Raw genomic sequence first — 21,754 nt, forward strand, 5'->3', positions numbered from 1 at the left:
AGATCCAACTCGGCGGCCCCGTGTAATACACGTTGTGTATCACATGACCTCCTCTTTCCTGGGGGACGGCAATGCAGCAGTTTGCCAGAGAGCAGGCTAGGCCACAACAGAAGTCCGCCGGCTGCTGGCTAAGCAAAAATCTGTATAAGGCGCCACTCACTGCAAACCTCCCTCATCCTTGATGCCTGCTTCACGAGAGGCCGCTTCCACCTATGATTATTGCACTACACAGTCCGCTGCAAAGTCCACACGCCACGCCATCCCTTACACGAGTGACTTTGTGCGGCAGCAAGGCAGTAGATAGCAGCAGCAGCATGCTAGGAAACAATTGAAGTGGAGTAACAGAAAGGCTGCCGGCTGCCGGCTGCCGGCTGCCGGCTGCCGGCTAGACGTTGCTGACCGAGCCCCCCATGGGCACCCCCGAGACGATACGCGAGAGACCGCTGCCCATCCGGTGCCGGGACGGCCCTCGCGCGGTGGCAGTGGAGGACCCCGGGTTCTGCAGCCGCCACCACATAACACCCCGTCAGCTCCCTTTTTGCCAACTTACAGGGCCTGCATTCCTCTGCAAATGGAACTAACCCTGTGCCCCTGCAACTTGTTCTATAGGTCCCAACCGGTCGCCAACAGTTCGCCAACAGGTCCCAGCAGTCCAATAGCACGGGTGACTGCTTGGGATGCGTCTTACATACGTGTCACCTGTGGTGGGCTCTCCACTGCAACTGAGAATCTACAATGCTTTAGTGCCCAACGTAGATTAGCAAATGTCCAAGCGTGGATCAGGGAATGGTCACTAGAAAACTCAGATTCTAGAAGGCCCCCAAAAGGACATGGGCAAGAGGTCCAAATGTATCAAGGATGCATCTCCTTTGTGTTCAGCCCTATGGCCTTTACATCGGCACCCAGTTGTCTGCATTCAATCTGGAACGACACGCACCTGAGCGAGGACTCGGGCGAGAGCCAGGAGAACTTGACGCCGTCGAGGCGGCACTCACGCATGTCATTTGTTCCCTGCCTGACGCTTTCCAACGCTACGGCCTAACTGATCCAAATTTGAACGTGAAAAACTTCACCGACCTGCAGGGAGGACTCGGGCGAGAGGGAGGAGAACTGGACGTCGTCGAGGCGGCGGCGCTGCGTGAGGGAACGCAGTCGGAAGGTGGACGCCGGATCGGTGTCGGGCGTCAGGTGCATCATGTGAGCCTCCGGCGCGACCGTGCGCTGGTTCTTCAGCTCCGCAGCCTCTATCATGCGCCGCATCGTCATCTCTGCAAGCAGCGCACATCGACATATTACTCATCGTTATTGGACATCACACGGTTGTTTAGTCATCATCACTAGACATGTCATGCGCCGCTTTGTCATCGCACGTAGACATGCGCAAGTTCTCAGGCGGTTTCGGGTGCGGTACAAAACATCCGGTAGCAACGACAAGACACGCAGACAGCAGGTTTGGATTTAAAGGACGGCCAGAATTGGATATAAAAGTTGCCAGGCTAAGGACCCATATGGATCCATTGCTTGCAGCTCTCCGATTATTGACAGCCTTTCTACAGGCACCCTGCTTGATCTCAGGAGCTGTACAAGTGGCGTTTGCTGAGGTTTGAACTCTGCAGTCTCTTTCTCTAAAGTGTGTTCAGGGACAGTGACACTGTGCAACATGCAACTACTGGCTGGGGAAGAGTGGCTGACCTGTGATGTCGGCTGGGCCGTTGACGCCATCAGAGTGGGTTAGGCTGAGCTTCTGGTTGCGCATGGCGCCGGGCGACAGAGCATAGGGGTCGTTCTCCATGTCAGACAGCGCCATGGTCTCGTGGAAGCGCGACCAGTTCACACGCGGCTTGAAGTCCGGCGAGTCTGCAGAAAAGGAGGGTTTTTCAGGAGTCATCTTGGTGCACATCTGGGTAACTCCACATCAGCAGCAATGCTGGGTGCGTATATATACAAAGGCAGGTCAGGCAGAAGGTGCGCTCGCACGCAGAGTCAGTGCAGCTGCAGAGCCTCATGCAAGAGTCTCTGCAAACAGCCCTTACTTGCGCGTCTAAAAAGGCGCAGCAGACTTGCCAGGCGTGATATCTGGTGGCATGCCATGTTTACTGCGTGGAGAGCGCAAAGAGCTCAAGCAAAGCTCAAGCAAGGCACAATTTTGTGGATGAGTATCAACACCAGGAGTTCGTGGTACAAACATAGAGGATGGGGGGAAGCAGCACCGGCGGGGCGGGTGACTACGGGTGCGAATCCGTGGTCGCGCTTGACATCGTCGAGGACATTGAAGATGCGCATGCGCATGCGGTTCTGGCTCCCGCTGTACATGTACCCCTCCACCTGCACAGCAGCAGCAAGGGGGAGTTCAGCAACGCATTTTTCTGATCTTCCCATGCAGCGATGACAGGGTTGCCTACTCAGGCTCTGGACTGGCAACCACATCTGAGTATCAACTTCATGCAAGTGACACGGAGTGTAGGACAAATAGAAGTGCGCGTGTGACAGCGCACATGCCCTTCTGACTAGTACAGAAGTAGCAGATTGCCCTCTCAACAGCTGAAGGTGCGAACACCTTGGCACAGCCGCATACAAAGTGAAAGATGTGCCAGAGTAGGTGGGAAGGCCAGTAGAACGCAGGAACACCCATGAGAGAACTTAAAGAGACGGCCATCAATGGCAGCACAAAAAGCATGCACTGAGTGCTCATCAGTCTGCTCACCAGACCTCCTGGAAGGCACATAACAGTCACTGGTTCCCTTTGACTGGTGCCCTTTGACTGGTGAGAAAAGGCATCTGGCAGGACTCCCTCATGTGGGAGCAGCATAGAAAGGTGAGACGCGCACCACAACGACGATGCAGGAATCAGCATCGGCCATGACGCCCGAGGGCTTGAGCCAGGTGGCGAGCGGGGATGAGTCAGTGATGACGTGTTTGCAGATGACTGGCAGCCACAGCAGCAGGCGTTCCCTGCCGTCCTCATAGCCCACCTCCAGCATCTGCTGGTCATAGTCCTGCAGCCAGAACAGGCCGATTTGTCACTTTTACATCTCCGAACATTCAAATTCAAAATGATACTAGATAAAATGTGACGCAGTGCCAGCGGTGGCTCGGGGCTCTCTGCTGATTGAGGCCAAGGCTGTTGCTGTGTTGAATGCAGGGCTGGAAGTCTGCAAGATTTTTAAAGTGGACGAGACATCATCAATCCCAGTGCCAGCAAAATGAGAAGCTAGCGCTCAGGTTGAAAATGACTTGTCCATGCTGAGCACTTGACTGCAAAATGAGGCTGCCCCATCAATTGCATTGCAGAATCCAAGCATCGTTAAGGCAGCCGGCTCCTTGGAGACTTGCTCGCAAGCGAGCTTTGACCAGGCACATCAGAGGGAAATAAGAATGAGTCATGTCAGGTGCCCCACCGAGGGGTAGCCAGAGCTGCCTGGCTTCCTGTCGGGCCGCCAGCGGTACAGATACATGCGCACGATCACTTCCAAATGCTGGTTGGGGTACGTGTCTCCAATCCTGCACAGCATGGCTCATCATGTCACCCAAACAGTATATTGCATTGGCCAGAGTAGTTTCTGCAGTGCGGTAGTCTGACAACAAGTTGTTATTGTCGGAATGCCATGACTTGATAAGCTCACCCCCAGCTGCACGATCCACGCAGGAACCTTTGCAAGCACGATGAGGCGAAACACAAGAATTCACATCTTTTCTCAACATGCCTGTGCTTGCACTCATGCGACTGAGGGCTTTCATAGGCACCGCCCGTCATCCCAAGGGAGGGAGAACATGCGCATGAAGCGAGCTGCGCAATGAACCACAGCTGCAAGCAAAGACAGCATCTGCACCTTTGCTTACATGTCAGCCTCACAGGTCTCAGTGCATATTTTACTTTGCATGTTATTTAGGCACGCATGCAGCACGAGAAGGGCCGGATCACATGTGCGCACCTGACCATGAGCGCCAGCTGGCCGGTGTCGTCCGGTGCCAGGATGACGGAGTCTGAGATGACGAGTGTGTTCTCGCCCAGCAGCGGGTAGGGGACCGTGCGCAGCGCCTTGGCCGCCACCAGCCGCGACAGCTGCGCCGGGGGGAGCATCTCCAAACCCTCCAGGGGCTCCACGTCGTGCAGCCTGCGCCAGGGGACGTAAACAGGGTTTGCCGAGGGTCTATGGGTACTAACAAGTGGCGCCCGCAGCGGCCGCGTGGCCGATCGACACATTTTGTTCTCCGACTTTCATGTTGCGATCTAAAATGAATGCAACATGGAAGGCTCTCTGCTTGCTTCTCGTTTACGATCAATGGGATTTCGACCCTGAAATCCCGGGGGACTGTTATACAATAAACAAATGAGCCGAGCGATCAAAAAGACAAATCGACATCAGGTCATTTGGCCAAGAATGACACTATCTGGACAGCGCTAAAGACTGACCAGGCCAAACCCATCCGGCCGCTGAAAGTCAAGAATAACCCTTCTAATCTCCTGCGCTTGACGAATACCTGCCTGAAGCAGTATGAACACCATCACACTATCACAGCCTGCCCAGCGGCTGGATGGCATGCATAGTACTTCCGGCAGTGCATCCTCAGGCACAGGAGAAATTGTTCTCAGGCACAGAAGAACAGAGACCATCAACGCTTCGAGTATGGGCAGCTCTCACCAGGAGTCATGGCTCTGGTCACGCCTCCGGCTTCAAGTATTTCACAAAAAAGCAACAAACCCCAAATGAATTGCTAATGCGCCACCCAACAGGCGCTGGGCATGAAAAGCTACTGGATGTAAGTGTACTGACTCGATATCATGGCCAAGGAATGGAGTCTGACCTGGAGATGTCGACCTTGTAGTGGGTCTGCCCAGGGGGCGGCGGGCCGATGATGGACACAAACTGGTGGCCCCAGTGGATTTCGGTGGGAAGGTATGACTGCCGCGCCATGAAGGGATTGCCAAATTCTGTCGTGCCCTCAAACGTCACAATGATCTCCGCATTCACCTGCGCGCGCCCGACATGCTAATTATGAAGCAGTCCCTAAGAGGTTGCAATGGCGGCTCTTGAGCTGCATGCAACTGCAGCTGCAGGTGGCTCTGAACCTTCTCTTCTCTCAGGTGCGTGGAGCTTCAACATCACAAGTTTCAGGACGGTTCCACGGCGGGGGTCCACACTGCAAGCGCTGAGATCTCTGGCACTTGAAGACACGTCTGACTCTCAAACGCTCTACCCAGTACTACTCAGAACAAGCAGTCAATGGAGGTTCAAGGGGCAGATTCATGCATGGTCAAGGGAGATCTGGGGAAGCTTCAGGGTGAGGAGTCACACTTACCATCATGAGTGTGTCGAAGGTGTGGCCGATGAGGGGGGAGCGCTCGTCGATTGTGTGCTCAATTATCAGCGGCAGCAACCTGCAGCAGACAGCACATAACGTGCCTCAAGAGTGACAAATTGCAGCTGTACTAGAGTACTACACTGCCCTATTTGTGGCCTGCAATTCCCACCCCATCAACACCCTGCAGGCTGCAGACAGCACATGATATGCCTCAGGGTGACAAGTTGCAGCTGTACTTGCTAGATTTCTTCTATGCGCTGTTATGGCGCGCAGTCCCCACCCCTCATCACACAAAAGTCTTGCTCTGCTCCAGGCTGCAGACAGCGCATGATTTGCCTCAGAGTGACAAATTGCAGCTGTGCTCGTCAATGCACTATTTGTGCCTGCAGTTTCACCCTTTCAGGGCGCACAAAATCCTTCTCTTAACCAGGGATTGCAGCTCACCATGCTGCTGGCACCACAGAATTCCCCCGGTGACTGACAAATTTCTGTTGGTGCCATTGGTGCTTTGACCAGCAAAGCAGGAAAAAACAGGAAACTTTCTGCTGCTGTGATGACGGCAGCAAGGACGCCAACAGGGAAAGTGAAAAAATGGAAAAAAAAATAAAATTGAAAATTTCAAGTGGCTTGTGCACGATATTGCAGGCCATCATGGATGTTGCTGATGCCGCCATGTGCGCATTGGCCCATACCATGCATAAGTGCTGCGCAGCATTTTGCAAACATGTATCCTTTCCCCGGCCCCGGCTGGCGGGAGGCGGTATAAATACTGAGCACGGTCCCCACAATGGATTGGGTCTTGGAATAGGGGAGTCCATCAAGGGGTAGGAATTTGGCAGCCTTCAACTGCAGCTTGTCTGCAGAATCACCTTGCCTCTTGGCAGGAAAAGCATGTAATAATAACAACATCCTTTCCTAAGTTTTTTTTGAAAAGAACAGTTGCTGTTTTGGGCTACTAAATTTTGAAAGATAAAGAGGGATGACAAGCCTCAATGCAAAGAGTATGGTTGCATCTGGTGAATGAACGCAGGTAGAGGGGATTCGCATCCTCCCTTGATGATTCTGATTACGACGACAGCATCATCACTGGACCTGCTAGGCGGTTCGTTCGGCTCTTATTATGACAGACATATTGAAAGGCTCGATACGATACGAAACGATCTTCGTGTTCCCCAGAGCCGAAGGTAGGCAAGGCAACCTACTTAAGGTCCCACCAAAGGACCTTGGACAAGAAGCCGTACAGGACGACTCTCCTGGGAGCCCCGGGCGTGATTAGTCGGGTCTGGTCCAGTCCCCAATCGTTAAGTCAGAAGTCCCTAGTTCGAGTCCTTCCGCTGGCGGGACCAGGATTTGAGTCGCTGGGCTACTTTTTTGCCATTTTTTCTCCACTTTTTCCTTTGCTATCCTATGGGGCTTTTCTTTCCTTGCGAGCTACTTGTAGCTTTGGCCTTTCCAAGTTCAGTGTATCGTCCATTCGGCCATTGACGAGAACCCTTTTATTCCAACTTAGTGATCGGAAAAAGAAATACGATGCTCTCTTTTTGTTGCAGATGATGAGTGCCACACAGGCCTGTTGATGCACAATCATAATCATTAATTGAACAATCTTTATGAAGGCTAGAGGCAGACCATTGAAGAGCTGCAATGGCTGCGTGAGACGACCTTGATGCTATTGGGCATGCATGCCACTGGTGGAGGAAGTGCAAGAATCGGGAAAACTGGAGAACAAAAATCCAGATGGTCTTCAAGAAGGTCTGTAGAAATCTTGAAGAGCCTGAAGCAAATGCTTGCCGTACCCAGGCCCTTCAGGACTGGAAAACTGTAATAATATTCATGAAATTGATGATGCCCACCGTTGATTGGGTCTTGCTCGGATCTAGCGAGTCCAACACGGGGCAGGATTGTGGCAGCCTTTCTATGCAGCTTGTCTGCAGCACGCAATTTGCTTCGGCAGGAACATCATGTAATAGTAATGATATTGATGAGGGAGGAGCACTCACAGCATGCCGTCGATGTAGCCAATCTCCAGGGATTCCACCCTGACAGGGATGTGCTCGCCCTCTGCTGTAGTGCGTCCCTCACCCCACGTGTACAGGTATGCCTTCACTTTTGGCTCCACAACCTGTGGCACCGCATCAGGCATGCAAGTGAGCTAAGTGGATCTTCTAAAATCTATAGGACCCCTCAAGTCATCCGGTGTCACCCCTGAAACGCCCACTGATAACATGCTGAACAAGGCAAGGAATCTCGTTGTCCATGTCTTGATAGCGGGTCTGTCTGTGGCTATGTATCCAGTGCTATCCACGCGCAAAGGAAAGCCACAGGCAAAGTCGCATATGACACATTAATCAGATCAGCCTGCCGTGCTTTTGTCATGCAACAGCCCTCCACTGCAAGCTTCACTGACAAACACAGTCCGGAGCTCTGAGCGCCCGCACAAGCAGCAGATCTTACTTTCCCTCAAGACAGAAGCATCAGAGTATCAAATTTCAGGAAAGCCAGCCCACACATCCGCACTCGTTCAAAGCAGTGCCAAGAGAGGGCCAATCACAGTTGCAGGCTTTAGCAGCAAGGTTGCATAGTGAGAAGAAGAGGGCGCCAAACCTGAGTTCTCCTGAAATCGGCGACGCGGAACATGAACTTCAGAACGCCGTCCCGGCGTGAGATGACGGCAGAATCCGATATCGCAATCGTGCGGCCGCGGTACTTGGGGTGGCTGATGCGCGCGAAAATAATGCCGATGATGACTGAGTCCATTAGTAACCCCACCATGCTCTGCACCGTGATCAGCAGCGCTATCCACCAGCAGTCGTTGGGGCCCATGTTGCCATAGCCTGCATGACATAAGAGAACACTAATGATTTTGTTATACTGATAATGCATTGGTCACCAGGACAAAATAGGTCAAGCAACTCCTGTAGGATTGCTTGAATGACACTTGTGCAGGCAATGCATGCAAGGTGGGTTGGTGTGTCATTAGGCCTGCTCATGCTTGAAGCGAGCACAAGAGGTTCCTAGTCCCAACTTGGTCATTGCTTCGGAAGCACCCTTCTATGGAGTCCACTAGCAATGCACTGATTGCATCAGCACATTCCAAACAATCGGAGTGGTGAAGTCAGAGAGAATAAGCTGTTCAACACTGCTGAGCAGTTCACAGAAGATTTCTTGCAGGGACATTTCAGTAGCAGGTAACGCACCGATTGTCTGCTGGGTGGCCAGGGACACAATGTAGGAAGAGGCATAGTTTGGCGCATTGTAGGTGCAGGTGGGATCCACTCTGCAGACACCAACATACCAGGCAAAGAAATCAGCCAGCTGAGTGAAACACTTGCACCCTGTCCCACCAAGTTGTGCATGCCAAAGAAATAGAGTGTCACAAGTCTTCAACCCCAAGTTGGGGCTGTAGAGGACCTGTGTAAGGGCTTTGTCCTCGACGTGAGCACATTAGAGAACAATCTTACATGCGCAAAAGTGAGCGGAAGGGAAGTGGGGGGCTTGCCTTGCTATGAGGTACCAGAAGGCGCCGAAGAAAAAAAAGGTGGAGATGTATATGACGACAATGCCCAGCAGCAGCTGCCATATTCGCGTGTTGAGGATGGATATGAAGAAATCTGCACAAGAAGAACACCTTCCACATCAGTACAAAGTCCACACAGCAAGCCCCTCAGCGGGACAAGCCACCCTCCATACCATGCAACGACATTCCAATGCCTGTTCCTCTGTTCCTTTTTACATAGGCAATTTGTTGTGCCAGATGCAGCCATGAGGAAGCTCAAGCGCGTACCCCTTGACCATTCGTGAATCAGGAGAGTGGTTTTGTTTGTGTACTCCACCCTCGATTTCCCAGCCTTCCTGCAAGCAGACAGACCCAGCTTGTTGGTGTCACACTGCTGATAACCTCTGCCGATACACAGGTGCATGGCTCGACATGTTTGCACGGTCTACGATTGTTTGCCCTCAGTATGGCATGTCCAAAAAGATACCCAGATGAGAGCACACCTGCCAGTCGACACCAGGCTAGGCACCTTCTTCCTAGCCCGCTCCACCTCATAGTATCCTGCAAAGCACAGCAATCGGCTTGATCTCTTCGTCCCTTGCGATTCAGCAGTGTTGGACACCAGAAAGGGTGGAATGCCACTCTGCTAGATCAGATGATGCTGGAATCCATCCAGATGCAGAATTGGCATGCGAAGGATGTGAGAAGGCTGCTCTCCCTCACCTGTGCCTCTGTCAGGAGTCCAGTGCTTGTGCCGCGATCTCTGGTCCTCTGCTCCTGGCTCGTTCTTTGCCTGCCACTGCTTGAGCCAGTCTGCAAGGTCGTAAGCCCCCAGCAGGCCCCTATCAGATGCAGTAGAGGTCACACCAGATGTGCTGGGAGCTGTAGAACCGACAGCATTCGTTGACATGCTCTGTGCCTCCAGAAAGTTGCCCTGACTGCCACCAGCACCACGGAGAGGATTGTTCATCGTGCTTCTCCGGGAATTGTCACCATTTACCGGCGTGATGCCGCTGTCTGCAGGTACCTGAGACGTCATAGTAACACAAGAACTTGCTACAAGGCCACCTAGGACTGCATGATCCAGACTGTAAGACCACCGACTGCAGCCCTCCGAAATCTATTCGATCCTAGATCTAGACTTGGCTTAAATCACTGTGTTGTTTACTGCATATGCCACATAATCACATCTGGCCCCACTACACGATGGGGAGATGTAGGTTTGGCAAATTGAGCTGTGAGACTTGCTTTAAGTAGGTGAGAGCTATCAATAATGGGTCAATCTATGACATTCCCATACTGAACCAACCGATCGGCTTGAGATGCGTATCTTGCAGCGGAGAAAATGCAGGTCCAGCATCTGGTAGAACTTGACCTATCCCAACCCTAGGCAGGACTAGACTTGGAGACTTCTGAGTACAGAGCCCCGTCCAGAATAGGCAACACTTCACTTTGAACAAATTTTCTTCCATCGCTTGGCTGCTTTGCTCGATGCTGATATGCATGTGATAATCGTATACACCGAAGGTGTATCGGGCCATCGTAGGAGTGGACATTGACAAATTTCAGATCTCTTCTGTTTAGCGAAAATGTTCTGCATCACTATCTCGCGTTCAGGCGATACATGATTGCTGTATGATGTGAAGCAGAAGATTTCTTAGCCAGATCGAAAGATCTTAGGAAATATAATGGCGAGCCCAATCAGAGCTGCCTTTGAAAAGAAGAACTACAAATTTGCCAACGATGGATTAGATGAACGCTGTGCGAGTCTCGCTGAAAGTCATGTCTTCTCAGCAGAAAAGATTGCGCTCGAATTTGAGAAGGTCATGTTGCAAAGGTGCTGCTCCGAGGCCAATGTCACTGCGTCCATGAACTCAATCTCCTCTTCTCTGCTGTGCTGTGCACTTAATATCAGCTTGACCTTTTAAAAATTCTGTTCGTCAAAAATCACCAAGAAATTTGATCTCTGGATTTTGACCGAGCGTAGTGGAGAGGTGCAATCTCACGCACACCCTGCCACAACATCTTGTTCTGTACAAGCCTGATGCTAGGACTTAAGGGGCCTTTGGATGGTTTTATTGCAGGGCGGCAACTGGCAATGGCGTTACTGAGGCGGATTTGGAAGCACTCGAAGGCGAGCTGGAACGGACCAGGGCCAAGCGTGAAGCCAAGCGCTCTGCTGCAGAAAAGTCTGGCAGGACTGAAAGATACAGGTACCCATGGATCCTCCTATCCTGCCAAGAGAGTTCTGATCCTACCATCTATCCACCTCTAGAATGACCCTGGTGTCACCATCTTAGCAATTGGAGTGAACAAGCACACCTCGACTGGCTGCACATCCATCACGTGGGAGCTGTACACGTGTGTCGAACACAAGAGAATGTGGCCTGACTGCACAGGTTGTTAAAATGCCGTTCAGCTGCATTTCTCTACTTTGACCTGCCTGTGTCTGCTTCATCAGCGTGCCAATTCTGGTGGACGCCACAAATAGAGGCTTTGAGACGCCTGCTCGCAACCCTGCTGCCAAAGTCGCTGCTCACCAGCGCAAGACACCCACCAGCTCATCCTTCCACAGCCGCGCCCAGGTGCACAAGAAGCTATGAGAAATAGAAACTAGAGTGGTCCGCATGTAGGCACTTGCTTAAAGAAGTCCTAGTCTCTACTCTTCATCTTCATCACGCAGCACATGCATGTCTTATTCATCAGTACATCTGAAAAGCCCTTGTGTGTTGCAGGCTGGGGAGGTGGTAAAATCACTCAATGCGCACCTGGACTTCACGGCAGGGGATCTTGGAACATCGGAGGTATATTTCACTGCCCCAGCTCTATTTGATCGCACTCAGGCATGAAAGCCATTGCGCCAAAGTCATGTGCAAGCATCTACCAGCAAGCAACCAGTCGTTCCAATGCAGTGAAGAATGACACTGGCATACCCATCAGGAAAAAGTTTTAAAGCACCTGATCAGAAATAGCCAGCGAAATGGTGTCCCTTCGCTGTGCCAAAAGTGTGAAAACCTCCATTTGCGCTGCGCTTTATTCTGTGCTGCAGCATATACTGTAGTACTCGTTCTAAAGGCGCAGTGCGGAAAATTTTGGTGGGAAATTTTCCGCAAAGCGACTTTAGGGGTCTTCCTGACTTCAAAGATACAAGGGTCATGCTCAATTGGATTGGGCTTGTCAAGAGCTTTCCGAATCTGGTCTCAAAATTATCGGGTCTATATTCAGGGAGATAAGGTCTTATTTATCCACCATTTTTGGCCAAATATGATTATATATTGCGGGTTTTAGATTGAGTACTACAGTGACACAGACCATACAGTCGCTATTCTCGCAAACCAGTCGCCAAGGCGGCATTGTTTCAACGCTGTGTCAGGCGCGCTGGTGTCCTCAAGATATGCTTCCTGCCATTTTACCACCGAGTCAGCCTTTGCTTGGCGTGCTCACAACCGTTAAGGAACATCAGCAACCATGCAGCTGATGGCATGCTCTTCGTGCTGTTTTAGAGAAGCTCCAATTGTTAGTCCTCCCTGCCGTTAGTAGCAGTGAGTCAGTCCTGGCGTGTGTGCCTGTTCAGGCGATGGATGTGGACGGGGGCCCCCGCTGCCGGGTGGACCTGGTGCGGCCGGGGCTGAGGGCAGGCCACAAATTCATGAGCAACCGGATACCCAGCCGAGTAGCCTTCCTAGAAGCGCGCATGCTCGACTTCTGCGCTGCCCTGGAGGCCGCCACCGGCTGCCCGGCGGGCAACCCAGTGGGCCTCCCAACCCAGGTATGCTGGGGATACCAAAGCAAGATCTACATTGTCAGCCTTCACCAAATGCCCTTTGCTGGTCAAGATATGTCGTTCCTGCGATTTGGTGAGACAAATGCTCTGCCAGCCCCCTGCTGCCGGTATAAAATGATCCGAAATAACTTTGGCATTATGCCATTCTCAGCTGGCAAGGGCATGCAGTGGTGCAAACCAATCATGCGCAGTATGTGGGCATTCTTGCAACCTGCCAAAGGCCGCTCTGGAATGTCTGTCTGCTAGTCTCTGCCCGTGTCTGCAAGTCTCTAGCATGGTCGCAGGCCTTTCCCACTTGCCAGGATCACTGCGTGACTGATTGTAGCTGTATTTTCTGCATTATCCTGATCCCCAATCACCGTTTCCGATCGGTAATGCCGGGTGTGTGGCCGGCAGGAGGCGGCGCTGTTTGTGGGGCGAGTGGTGTGCGACGCGGAGGGCCACCTCAATGCCAACAGCCTGCTGCTGGAGGGAACGCTGAAGCACAGCCAGGGCGCCAGCATCAAGCTAGATGTTTCCTGTCTGCCCTCCTACCGTCTCTTCCCCGGCCAGGCACGCCCCACACATGACACCCTGTAGCTGTTGATGACTTGTATTGAGCTATTGTAGCTACCCAGAAGAGACAAGGGAGTGTAAAGGGCTCCAAATGGAATTTCATGAGTAAAATCATGAGGTGTTGGCATCCTTGGACCAGTGTTCCTTCCTCTGCCAAGAGCATCCTTACAACTAGGTCCTAGTGGATATGTTCTCATAAGAGTAATCTTGTGATGCATGTCTGTTTCTGCAGCTCCATTTGCATGCACTTCAAGACACAACAGAGAAGGCAGTTGTCTTGATGGGTGCACGGTGCAGCATGGGTTGGCTAACGAACGGTCAAACTTTGGCCTAGAAATTTGAATTTGAATTGCTGGTTGCCTGATCAGGTGGTGGGAGTGCTTGGGCTGAACCCCAGCGGCAGCTGCCTGGTGGCGCAGCGGCTGATAACTTCCCTCCCCCGACCCTTCCCCTCATCCACCCCTGACGACCTGCAACGCTTTGCAATGGCCACAGGTCAATAAACACCCTTCCACCTACAAAGAACTTTCGTTGTGCCTATATTGCTGCCGCGCCACCCGATGCTCAATCTCATTCTGCAGGCAGGATTGCGTAAGCTTGCAAACTGCCCTATAGTTCTGTTCACCTCTGCCACAGATAAGGACTGTAAGCGGGTGATTTTCTTGCTTCCTGGTTCTTTACAGCAAGGCAGAGTTTATGCGCAAGCCCTATAAACCCCTGAGCCCCGAGGGTTTTCGCAGGTGCCGGCGGGGTGAGCATGGCGGTGGCGGTGGGCCCCTTCACAACATCGGAGGACCTCGAGTTCGCTCCCCTGGCGGAGCTGCTCGGCAGCTGCCGCGCCAGCCGCCCGGACGTCCTGCTGCTGATCGGGCCATTTGTGGATGTCGAGCATGCGCTCATCTCCAATGGATCCCTGGATATCACCTTTGAGGAGCTCTTTGAGACCCAGGTACTCTCCTGCACAAATTGGACTGGGTAGAGCTGCATGCGCTCTCAAAATGAGCCATGCAAGGATGTTGCTGGGTGCGGCTAGAGGTTGCTCACCTAATGTGCAAGCTGAGTCAATGAATTGCTCTAGCTTGTCTTCTAAATAATAATCTCTCCAATTGCTTTCATGAGGCATACATGCAATGGAGCTACACTGCCCAGTTCTCATCATATACTTGAATCATTTCTGGTGGCAGCTCATTGATTGCCGCAGACTTCTTCATGCAGCTTACCAAATACGTGTCTTTTTAACACTTCCTCGCATGTCTCGTCAATACCTTCTCACAAGCTATGACGGGGTCAATATGCATCTGACTTGGGCCTTCCTGAAACCCATTACAAATGGTTCCCGGTGTTCTGACGGGCAGAAGCTTGTTCACTGCGCAGGTGCTCGGCAGGCTGAGGGAATTTGTGGAGGGAACGCCAGGGACGCAGGTGCTGCTGGTGCCGAGCGGCAGGGACGCGCATGCAGACCCGGTCTTCCCTCAGGCGGCGTTCCCTGCCTCCGGGCTGCCCGCCTCCATCCGGCAGCTGCCCAACCCGGCCACCTTCCGCCTCAACGAACTCGTCTTCGGCGTCGCCAGCCCCGACTTCCTCAAACAGGTGGGTTTTGGTAGATTTTGTTCAAGGTTGCAAAAGATTTTGAGCATATGTCTTGCACCGTGCTGTTTTCCTCATGCTAGCGAGCAAGGGCTCACAAGTACATGCCTAACGTTAGCCATGTGGCATGTGTGCCTGCATGGCTGATATTTATAACCTGCCCATAGTCAAGGTCTGCTGTCATAAACCAAGGTGCATGCCAAGTGTGACAGAACTTTTGTGAGACTGAGTGTGTGACCCCACGTGTGACCTCGTGAAGAAGAATGAGTGGCCACGACTGTGCATGCTCCCGAGCGGCGGCCGTAGCCCTGGCTGCATGTTCTCAATTATGCCGGAGGAGGACAGAAGACAGCCCTCCAAGCAAAAGAGAGCTGTGACAGCTGTCCTGGGCGGGCCCTGGCATCAAGTTCCGTTTCGTGTGCGCGCAGGTGTCGTCGCAGGAGATCGCCAAGGGGCCGACCCCCGACCGCATGGCTGCATTGGCCGGCCATATCATCGGCCAGGGCAGGTGGGCCCCCACCCTCTCGCTCACCCTTCTTCAACAGTCCCCTGCAGTTCCCAAGAAAGCATTGGAGATATGGGGTTCTATAAAGGTATCAAAAATATCCAAAATTTTAGCGATCAGAAGGTATGGCATGATCATTCTGGCGTTCTGTAATCTGCACCAGCTCTCACGATGCTGGCCCTTCTCTCTGTTTTTCTGTCTTCCGGCATGTAGCAGGAGTAATTACATCGGTATCTCTCAATCTAGAGGCAACAACATGCATGCTGCAAATGTTTTATCATGGGAATGCACCTATGGTCATGCGATGACGGAGCGATTTCGCATGCCCGCGCAGTTATTTCCCTCTGTATCCCCCGGCCCCGGGGTCTATGCTGGACGCCTCTTTAGGCGCGGAGCTCGACCTGCCATGCACGCCGGACGTGCTCATCCTGCCGTCTGACCTGGCGGCCTTCGCCAAATCAGTCGCCGCCGACAAACCCGCCAGATCAGGCGACGCCAGTTCAGGCGCGCCCGACGAGCGCTTAGTTATGGGCAACGTCGTGTGCGTCAATCCCGGCCGCCTCGCCAAGGACAAGAGCGGCGGCACATTTGCCAGGCTTAAGGTAGGGGCCCCTGCTTGGCTTGTCTCAATGAGATAGAATCATATATCATCTCACCATAGTTGCACGACTCGGCGACACGTGTCGGACACGACACGTGTCTGACACGGGTGTCGGGCTTGGGTTGTGACCGGTCGACACAGCGACACGGCTGCCACGTCATTGACACGGCTGCCATGTCATTGCCACGTTTGCATGTCCTTATTTGCATGCAGGGATTACATGACAATCTCACCCACCCACTTGGCAAATTGCTCGGGCTATCTAATTTTCTCAATCAAACGCACATTTGTGAAGACATCATGGCCTTTGAAACAGTCCAGGAAGAGATCCTTGTGGTTATGGATCGGATAGGGGTGAGATTTCTATGAAAATGGGGATCATTTGGTAATATGCTGAGGTGGCATTACATAATAGGACGTGTCGGGGGCTCTGACACGCGTGTCGGGCGTGTCGCGTGTCAGACACGTGTCAACACGCGTGTCGAGATTATTTCCTGCCGTGTCGTGCAACTATGCATCTCACCCCTTTGCCTCTGAAGCTGAGGTCCAAGACTGAAGAATAGTGTGCGATCAAAAATGGACCTCAGTGCATAAAACCTGTGCATTGAGGTTCTGAGTATTCAATGGCTGAGTGAGGATGAATTTAGCTGGCTGTAATGATAGCACTCCTGTTGCGAATGCCTGTCAGACCAACATGTGCGTGCTTGCTGCGATTGTCCGAAGTTGGTGTACGGTGAGTCAATGGTATTGGACTGTTGTGTCCAGGTGGGTGCATCGAAGGAGGGACTAGCACTGGCGGCCGGAGAGCCGCCAGAGACCAACGGCAAGCTGCAGCATGCTGTGGACGAGCGCTGCATGGTCGAGATCCGCAGGATCTGAGTTTGCTGTGATAATTATAAAGGAAGCAGAGACGGCCGCGCGAGTATTGATAAAACCGGTAATAGTCCAAGGAAAGGTCGTTCGTATTAATCACGTGGACAAGCTGATATGATGCTATAGCTGTAGGAAAGGACCAGCAACACCGTGTGACGCTGAGTATCCAAGCGCACAACTTGGGAATGAATGTTTGAAAGGTTGCTTCTCATGATAATCTACCTGGATAGACAGCGAGCACTGACTAGAGCTTGCCAAACACAGCATCCATTTTACAAGGATTGCCAGCAGTTGAGCTCCTACTCATGCTCTAGACAATCAGCTGAGCTGGACGCAACTTTCGCAAATCTAGTCACGCACTCAGCTAGCAGGGCAACAAATGCCGACGAGTCGTATTACTCCACATCCCTCAACTGTTGAAACGACAGAGCATGCCAAAGCATTCTTGCAAATGCCAATACAGTATTAGTCCTACCAATACAGTGTGTAGTCCTACTCCAGGGCCAATCGCCACTGAGCCATCAGCTGTTTTGTGCACAGCTTTGCTAGGAGGCCGCTCAGCTGCAGGCGTGAGTTGACCCCATCCTCAATGCGCATGTGGCAGAATCCCACCTCCTGCAAGCAGGCAACATCAGTCCGTTCAATTTGATTTCAAATTGACAAGTGCTTAATTTGGGTCATGCACAGCGCAGCACAAGGGATCGGCGCATGCACAAACCATAGTTGCACCATTCGGTCAGAACACTTCTTGGGGACCGTATATACAGCCGAATATACGGTCATACGGTATTGAAACTTATGGAATACGGTCAAAAACGGCCTGTTCTGGCCCAAAACACCGAATATACGACCGAATATTCACCGTATGCAGAATGGCCGAATCCGTATGGTGCAACTATGGCACAAACAAATGGCTTCTATCACATCAAGACAAAAACAAGCCATGCAGCTGACATTCACCGTGCAAAGCCAGCTGCTGCACGCTACCAGGAATGCTGCAGAAGGCAACGGCTCATGATGTACCACAAGTTTGGCTGGAATGTCAGAGGAGGTCAGATGGAAAGGCTCAGGAGGCTCACCCTGATGAATTCAAGTTTGAGGAACTCGGGCAGCTTTGGGTCGTTCTTGACCACCCGGAACAGCGTCTGAATGATGTCCATTGAGCTGTAGCCCATGTCGCAGATTTTCTGCATAGAACATCCCAAGACACAACCCTCAGCAATGAGATCAACATTCCTTTACTTGCAGATGGTGCATTTCCGTGCATGTGCTTGTGCAGTGCCCCGATGACATCACCTCCCAAGTAAAAAATTGACATGTTGACCCAACTCCTACTTACACAGTCTCTTTTGCTGCTTCTGATCACAGATGTATTCGGATGTTTGGGAGAGATTGGAAAGCATCCTGGCAACATAGGTCATGCCGGGGAACCATGCGGGTCATCTATACAGACAAATTGGATGTCTGACGCTGACGTGGAGTGAATAGCTTGATATTGCCATGGCCTTGGGCAGTAAAATGCTCTCATCTCGCAGGGCACGCCACCCTCTCTGGCATGCCATTCTGGATCTTAAAGGTTTGACACAGGGGCAATAGATGCTAGCGAAGGGCTTCGGGGAGCATTGCACCTTCATTCCATCGTACGCGCCGTCGATGTTGGCCGCGGTGCAGTTCTTCACGATCTCAGAAATGAGCAGCGGATGCGGCTGGTCACACACCTGCAGCCATGACTCACAGTCCTCACAACTTCCACGGAGTTGCTGTTCAACAGCAAGACACGGCCCCACATGAGTTCTTTTTGACTTTTTTGATGGGGCTCCACAAGGAAGCATGGTTCTGTTCAGGTACAGGTTCATTACCGTACGTCACCTTGCACATCAAAACGAGGTAAATGGGGTGGGTGATGTGTGTCGTGACCTGGCGCACCTTGAAGACATGCTCCGGGGTGATCATGCCGAAGCCATAGTAGGTGGCCTGGAGGTTGTTTAGGGCCTGCCGCATGTCCCCATCCGCTGTGAAGATGACCGCACCAAGCCCCTCGTCCACATAGGGCACCTGCAGAAATAGCAATTACCTCGTCTATGGTGTAAGGGTTCTCAACCTCAAGGCAAGACCGTACATGGAGACTGACTTCCAGGAAGACTGGACCTGAGAGTTGATGTATGTAATCTCATGTACAATCAAGAAAAGCACAGTTGCCCCACAAATGGCAACATAATACCTGTCAATCCTGGGCCATTTCATCACTGATGGGCCATCATGATTTTGCAGACAACTTGGAAAATAGGACGCACAGCTGCAGGGCATGACTCCTATATGGCTCAACAGGGTGTACGCACCGACTCGGAGCGGCAGACCACAAGCAGGCGTTCCAGGACCTCCTTGTCGGAGAGCTTGGTGTAGCGCACGATGGCGCACCGCGACTGGATCGGCTCTATGATCTTTGAAGAGGTGTTGCACGCGAGCGCGAACCGCGTCGTGTTGCTGTATATCTCCATCGTCCTCCGCAGCGCCTGCTGCGCTCCCGTCGTCATGCTGCATGCATGGCAGCAATTTGATTCCGAATTCAAATTCAGAGTCATGTGACCCCCATTGGCCGGGGGCAAGAAGCGAGGACAAGTCTGCCGCGGCACGTGCTCAGTATCTGACAAGCTGCTAATTCTTGGAAGCACCAAAAGAACGTGTTTATCTCTTTCTTTTGTCGTTGCCAGAAAGAATGGCATGCATGCGTCTCATGGTACCATGCCTTGCCCTCAAGACAGCCCTGTGGACTCCCCACGACAGATCAGCAGAATGCCCAGCAAGTTGTGAGTTGCAGCACCATGGGACCCATCCTTCTTGAAGCCCCAGAAGCAAGACAAACATTTGGTGGTGGGATGCGAACAGGAAATCTGCAGTGTGGCCAGTGGCGCACCTGTCGGCCTCGTCCAGGATGACCACCTTGTGGCGGCCGGGCGGCAGCGTCACCTTCTTCTGCGCAAACATCTTTATCTTGTTGCGCACCACGTCAATCCCCCTGCAAGCGCAAAACAACCCTCTTCAGCACCAGCCTGTAACGTCTCTCATGGACAAAGTCGCCTGATCTGTGCGGACGCACACTTGCCGAGAAGCTGCACAGAGCTGTCGATTTGCCTCAGGAGATGTGAAGGCTGCATGCTGAGACTGTGGACGCTAGCATCTGCAGCTAGGCCAATTGACCCCACAATGCTGAAAGTCCCCAGCATAGACCCAATGTGAAGCTCATCGCCTCAAGGCATGCGCTTTCTTGGACGCAGCAGTAGCAAGGGAGTTGCAGCAAGCAAGGACTTCTCGCTTGCTGAAGCTTCTTTGCTACTGAGGGGTCAGATATGATCGCCCGGGGAGGAGCCGTGAGAGGGCTCACCTGTCGTCTGAGGCATTCAGCTCCAGCACACCCTCCTTGTAGTTCTGCCCCAGCAGCGCCCGCGCGAGGCACAGAATGCTGGTGGTCTTTCCAGTACCAGGCGGGCCCTGCGCAGCAGAAGCATGTCAATCTTCTTCCTTTGAATCCAGTCACCGGCCTGCCATCATCTGGCACCTTGAATCTGCCACCAACCAGGATACATGCACACACTCTCTGAGGTTTTGGGCCTTGGTGTGACCTGTTTGACTCGATGTGGTCTGAACATCAGCCCCATCAGCTCCATGAAAGCCCGCTACCATTTAAATATACATTCAGCTGCAAAGAACATGCGCAGTCTCAGCGAGGGGCTCACCGCCAGGATTATGTTGGGCATGTTGCCCTCTTCCGAAATGACCTGAAGGCGGTCCACTGCGTCTGTGTTGCCCACAATGTCCTTCACATACAGCGGCCTGAACTTTTCCACCTGCACACATCCGCATGCAGCTGGTTTTGTCAGTGCCGTATATGATGCTCACGATAATCAGCATGTGCTCCATATCTTATAGATGTTTAGCAGATTTGGCTCGCTCGGTGTGCACGCATGCTGGAAAAGAAGTGACGATGGAGACCTGACTTGCAGTGGTGAGTAAATCCACTGAACAATGAAAAGATCGAGATTCAGGTCTGGACACGCACCCAAGGAATCCCGCTATCCTTTTTGGAGGTATCAGTGTCGTTGGTTGCTGGTGCTTTGCCCTTCTCAGCTGCACTTGGGCCAGGCTCCATGTCTATGTCCATTCCCTCTGCCGCATCCTCCATCTCTCCCCCCATTGCCCCTGATCTTGCTATGTTCCCTTAAAAGAGAATTTCTATCGGAAGAACAATCTGTGCTGAGCAATGAAATGGCTTCCGGGTTGATGGAACTCTGATGGTGGTCAATTTGATTGGCTGTTCCTCCTGAGTGCTGCGTGAAGGAGCTCTTCGATGCGTTCAGAAAGTCAGTGATTGAAATAATTTCTGTCGAACGACTCGTACCAATGATCGCTCATCCGTAACATCCCTTGACTGCCTGATGGAAGCCTTGGAAATCAGTGGGCAAACGCAGAAGTTCACCAACGGATCTGGATGGGAGGTACCTCAGTGTGCTGGTATATATCTTTCTTTGTGTCGCAAAGATTGGATTCTATACATTGACAGCTATATGTAGAAATTTCATGCAGTTCATGAATTTCGACACAGCGAAGCCCCAAGGGTTTGAGAGCAGTGAGGGTCATTAAGCGGCCTTCTTCTCATGAAATTTCCTCATGTCCAAGGTGCAAAAGTATCAAAATATTATGCTTGAAATCAATGCGCTTGGAGCACTTCAATGAGCTGGTGCATCGCCTGCTTAGAAGTCCGCGATCCCCCCTTTTGTCCAGTGCATGCCGCAGCTTTTGGCTGGTCTGTGCGAGTGCTTAGGCAGACAATGAATGGTTTTGTCGTCACACATTGATTTTATCTCTGTGGTACTATTTTGTTGCCAGATACAGTCTTTTACATGTCTTTCTCTGGTGCGCTTTCATCACAGATTAAGTAGGTATCTGGATACAAGCAAGCCTGTGGGTCATCCCTGGCATCAAGATTTCCACTGAATACATAGCGGGGCGCATGCGTTCAACAAGAACACACACAAGGCTTACGTACATAGA

The 21,754-nt window shown here is 52.1% G+C and overlaps 3 protein-coding genes across 3 annotated transcripts; 1 reads left to right on the forward strand and 2 right to left on the reverse strand.

The window, feature by feature from the left end:
- Positions 1 to 385: 385 nt before the first annotated feature.
- COCSUDRAFT_55866 (E set domain-containing protein) lies at positions 386 to 9,770 on the reverse strand (the record flags this gene model as incomplete). The annotated part of the gene is made up of 14 exons (XM_005646658.1): positions 386 to 499; positions 1,078 to 1,268; positions 1,693 to 1,857; positions 2,211 to 2,325; positions 2,829 to 2,996; positions 3,399 to 3,501; positions 3,933 to 4,115; positions 4,807 to 4,973; positions 5,302 to 5,380; positions 7,305 to 7,426; positions 7,909 to 8,138; positions 8,502 to 8,581; positions 9,304 to 9,361; positions 9,524 to 9,770. 14 exons carry the CDS (start codon positions 9,768 to 9,770, stop codon positions 386 to 388), a joined length of 2,022 nt encoding a protein of 673 aa, XP_005646715.1.
- Positions 9,771 to 10,626: 856 nt separating this feature from the next.
- COCSUDRAFT_55867 (DNA polymerase alpha, subunit B) lies at positions 10,627 to 16,711 on the forward strand (the record flags this gene model as incomplete). Its single annotated transcript, XM_005646659.1, has 12 exons — positions 10,627 to 10,637; positions 10,885 to 11,013; positions 11,262 to 11,385; positions 11,536 to 11,604; positions 12,375 to 12,569; positions 12,981 to 13,097; positions 13,508 to 13,634; positions 13,880 to 14,088; positions 14,514 to 14,729; positions 15,155 to 15,234; positions 15,566 to 15,833; positions 16,598 to 16,711. 12 exons carry the CDS (start codon positions 10,627 to 10,629, stop codon positions 16,709 to 16,711), a joined length of 1,659 nt encoding a protein of 552 aa, XP_005646716.1.
- Positions 16,712 to 17,197: 486 nt separating this feature from the next.
- Positions 17,198 to 20,897, reverse strand: COCSUDRAFT_55868 (DNA replication factor C complex subunit 2; the record flags this gene model as incomplete). The annotated part of the gene is made up of 9 exons (XM_005646660.1): positions 17,198 to 17,320; positions 17,785 to 17,892; positions 18,334 to 18,423; positions 18,632 to 18,760; positions 19,045 to 19,240; positions 19,620 to 19,721; positions 20,088 to 20,194; positions 20,440 to 20,550; positions 20,763 to 20,897. The coding sequence occupies 9 exons, from the start codon at positions 20,895 to 20,897 to the stop codon at positions 17,198 to 17,200; spliced, it is 1,101 nt and encodes a 366-aa protein (XP_005646717.1).
- Between the last annotated feature and the right edge of the window lie 857 nt (positions 20,898 to 21,754).

Source organism: Coccomyxa subellipsoidea (assembly GCF_000258705.1).
Source record: "Coccomyxa subellipsoidea C-169, whole genome shotgun sequence".
Classification (NCBI taxonomy): domain Eukaryota; kingdom Viridiplantae; phylum Chlorophyta; class Trebouxiophyceae; family Coccomyxaceae; genus Coccomyxa; species Coccomyxa subellipsoidea.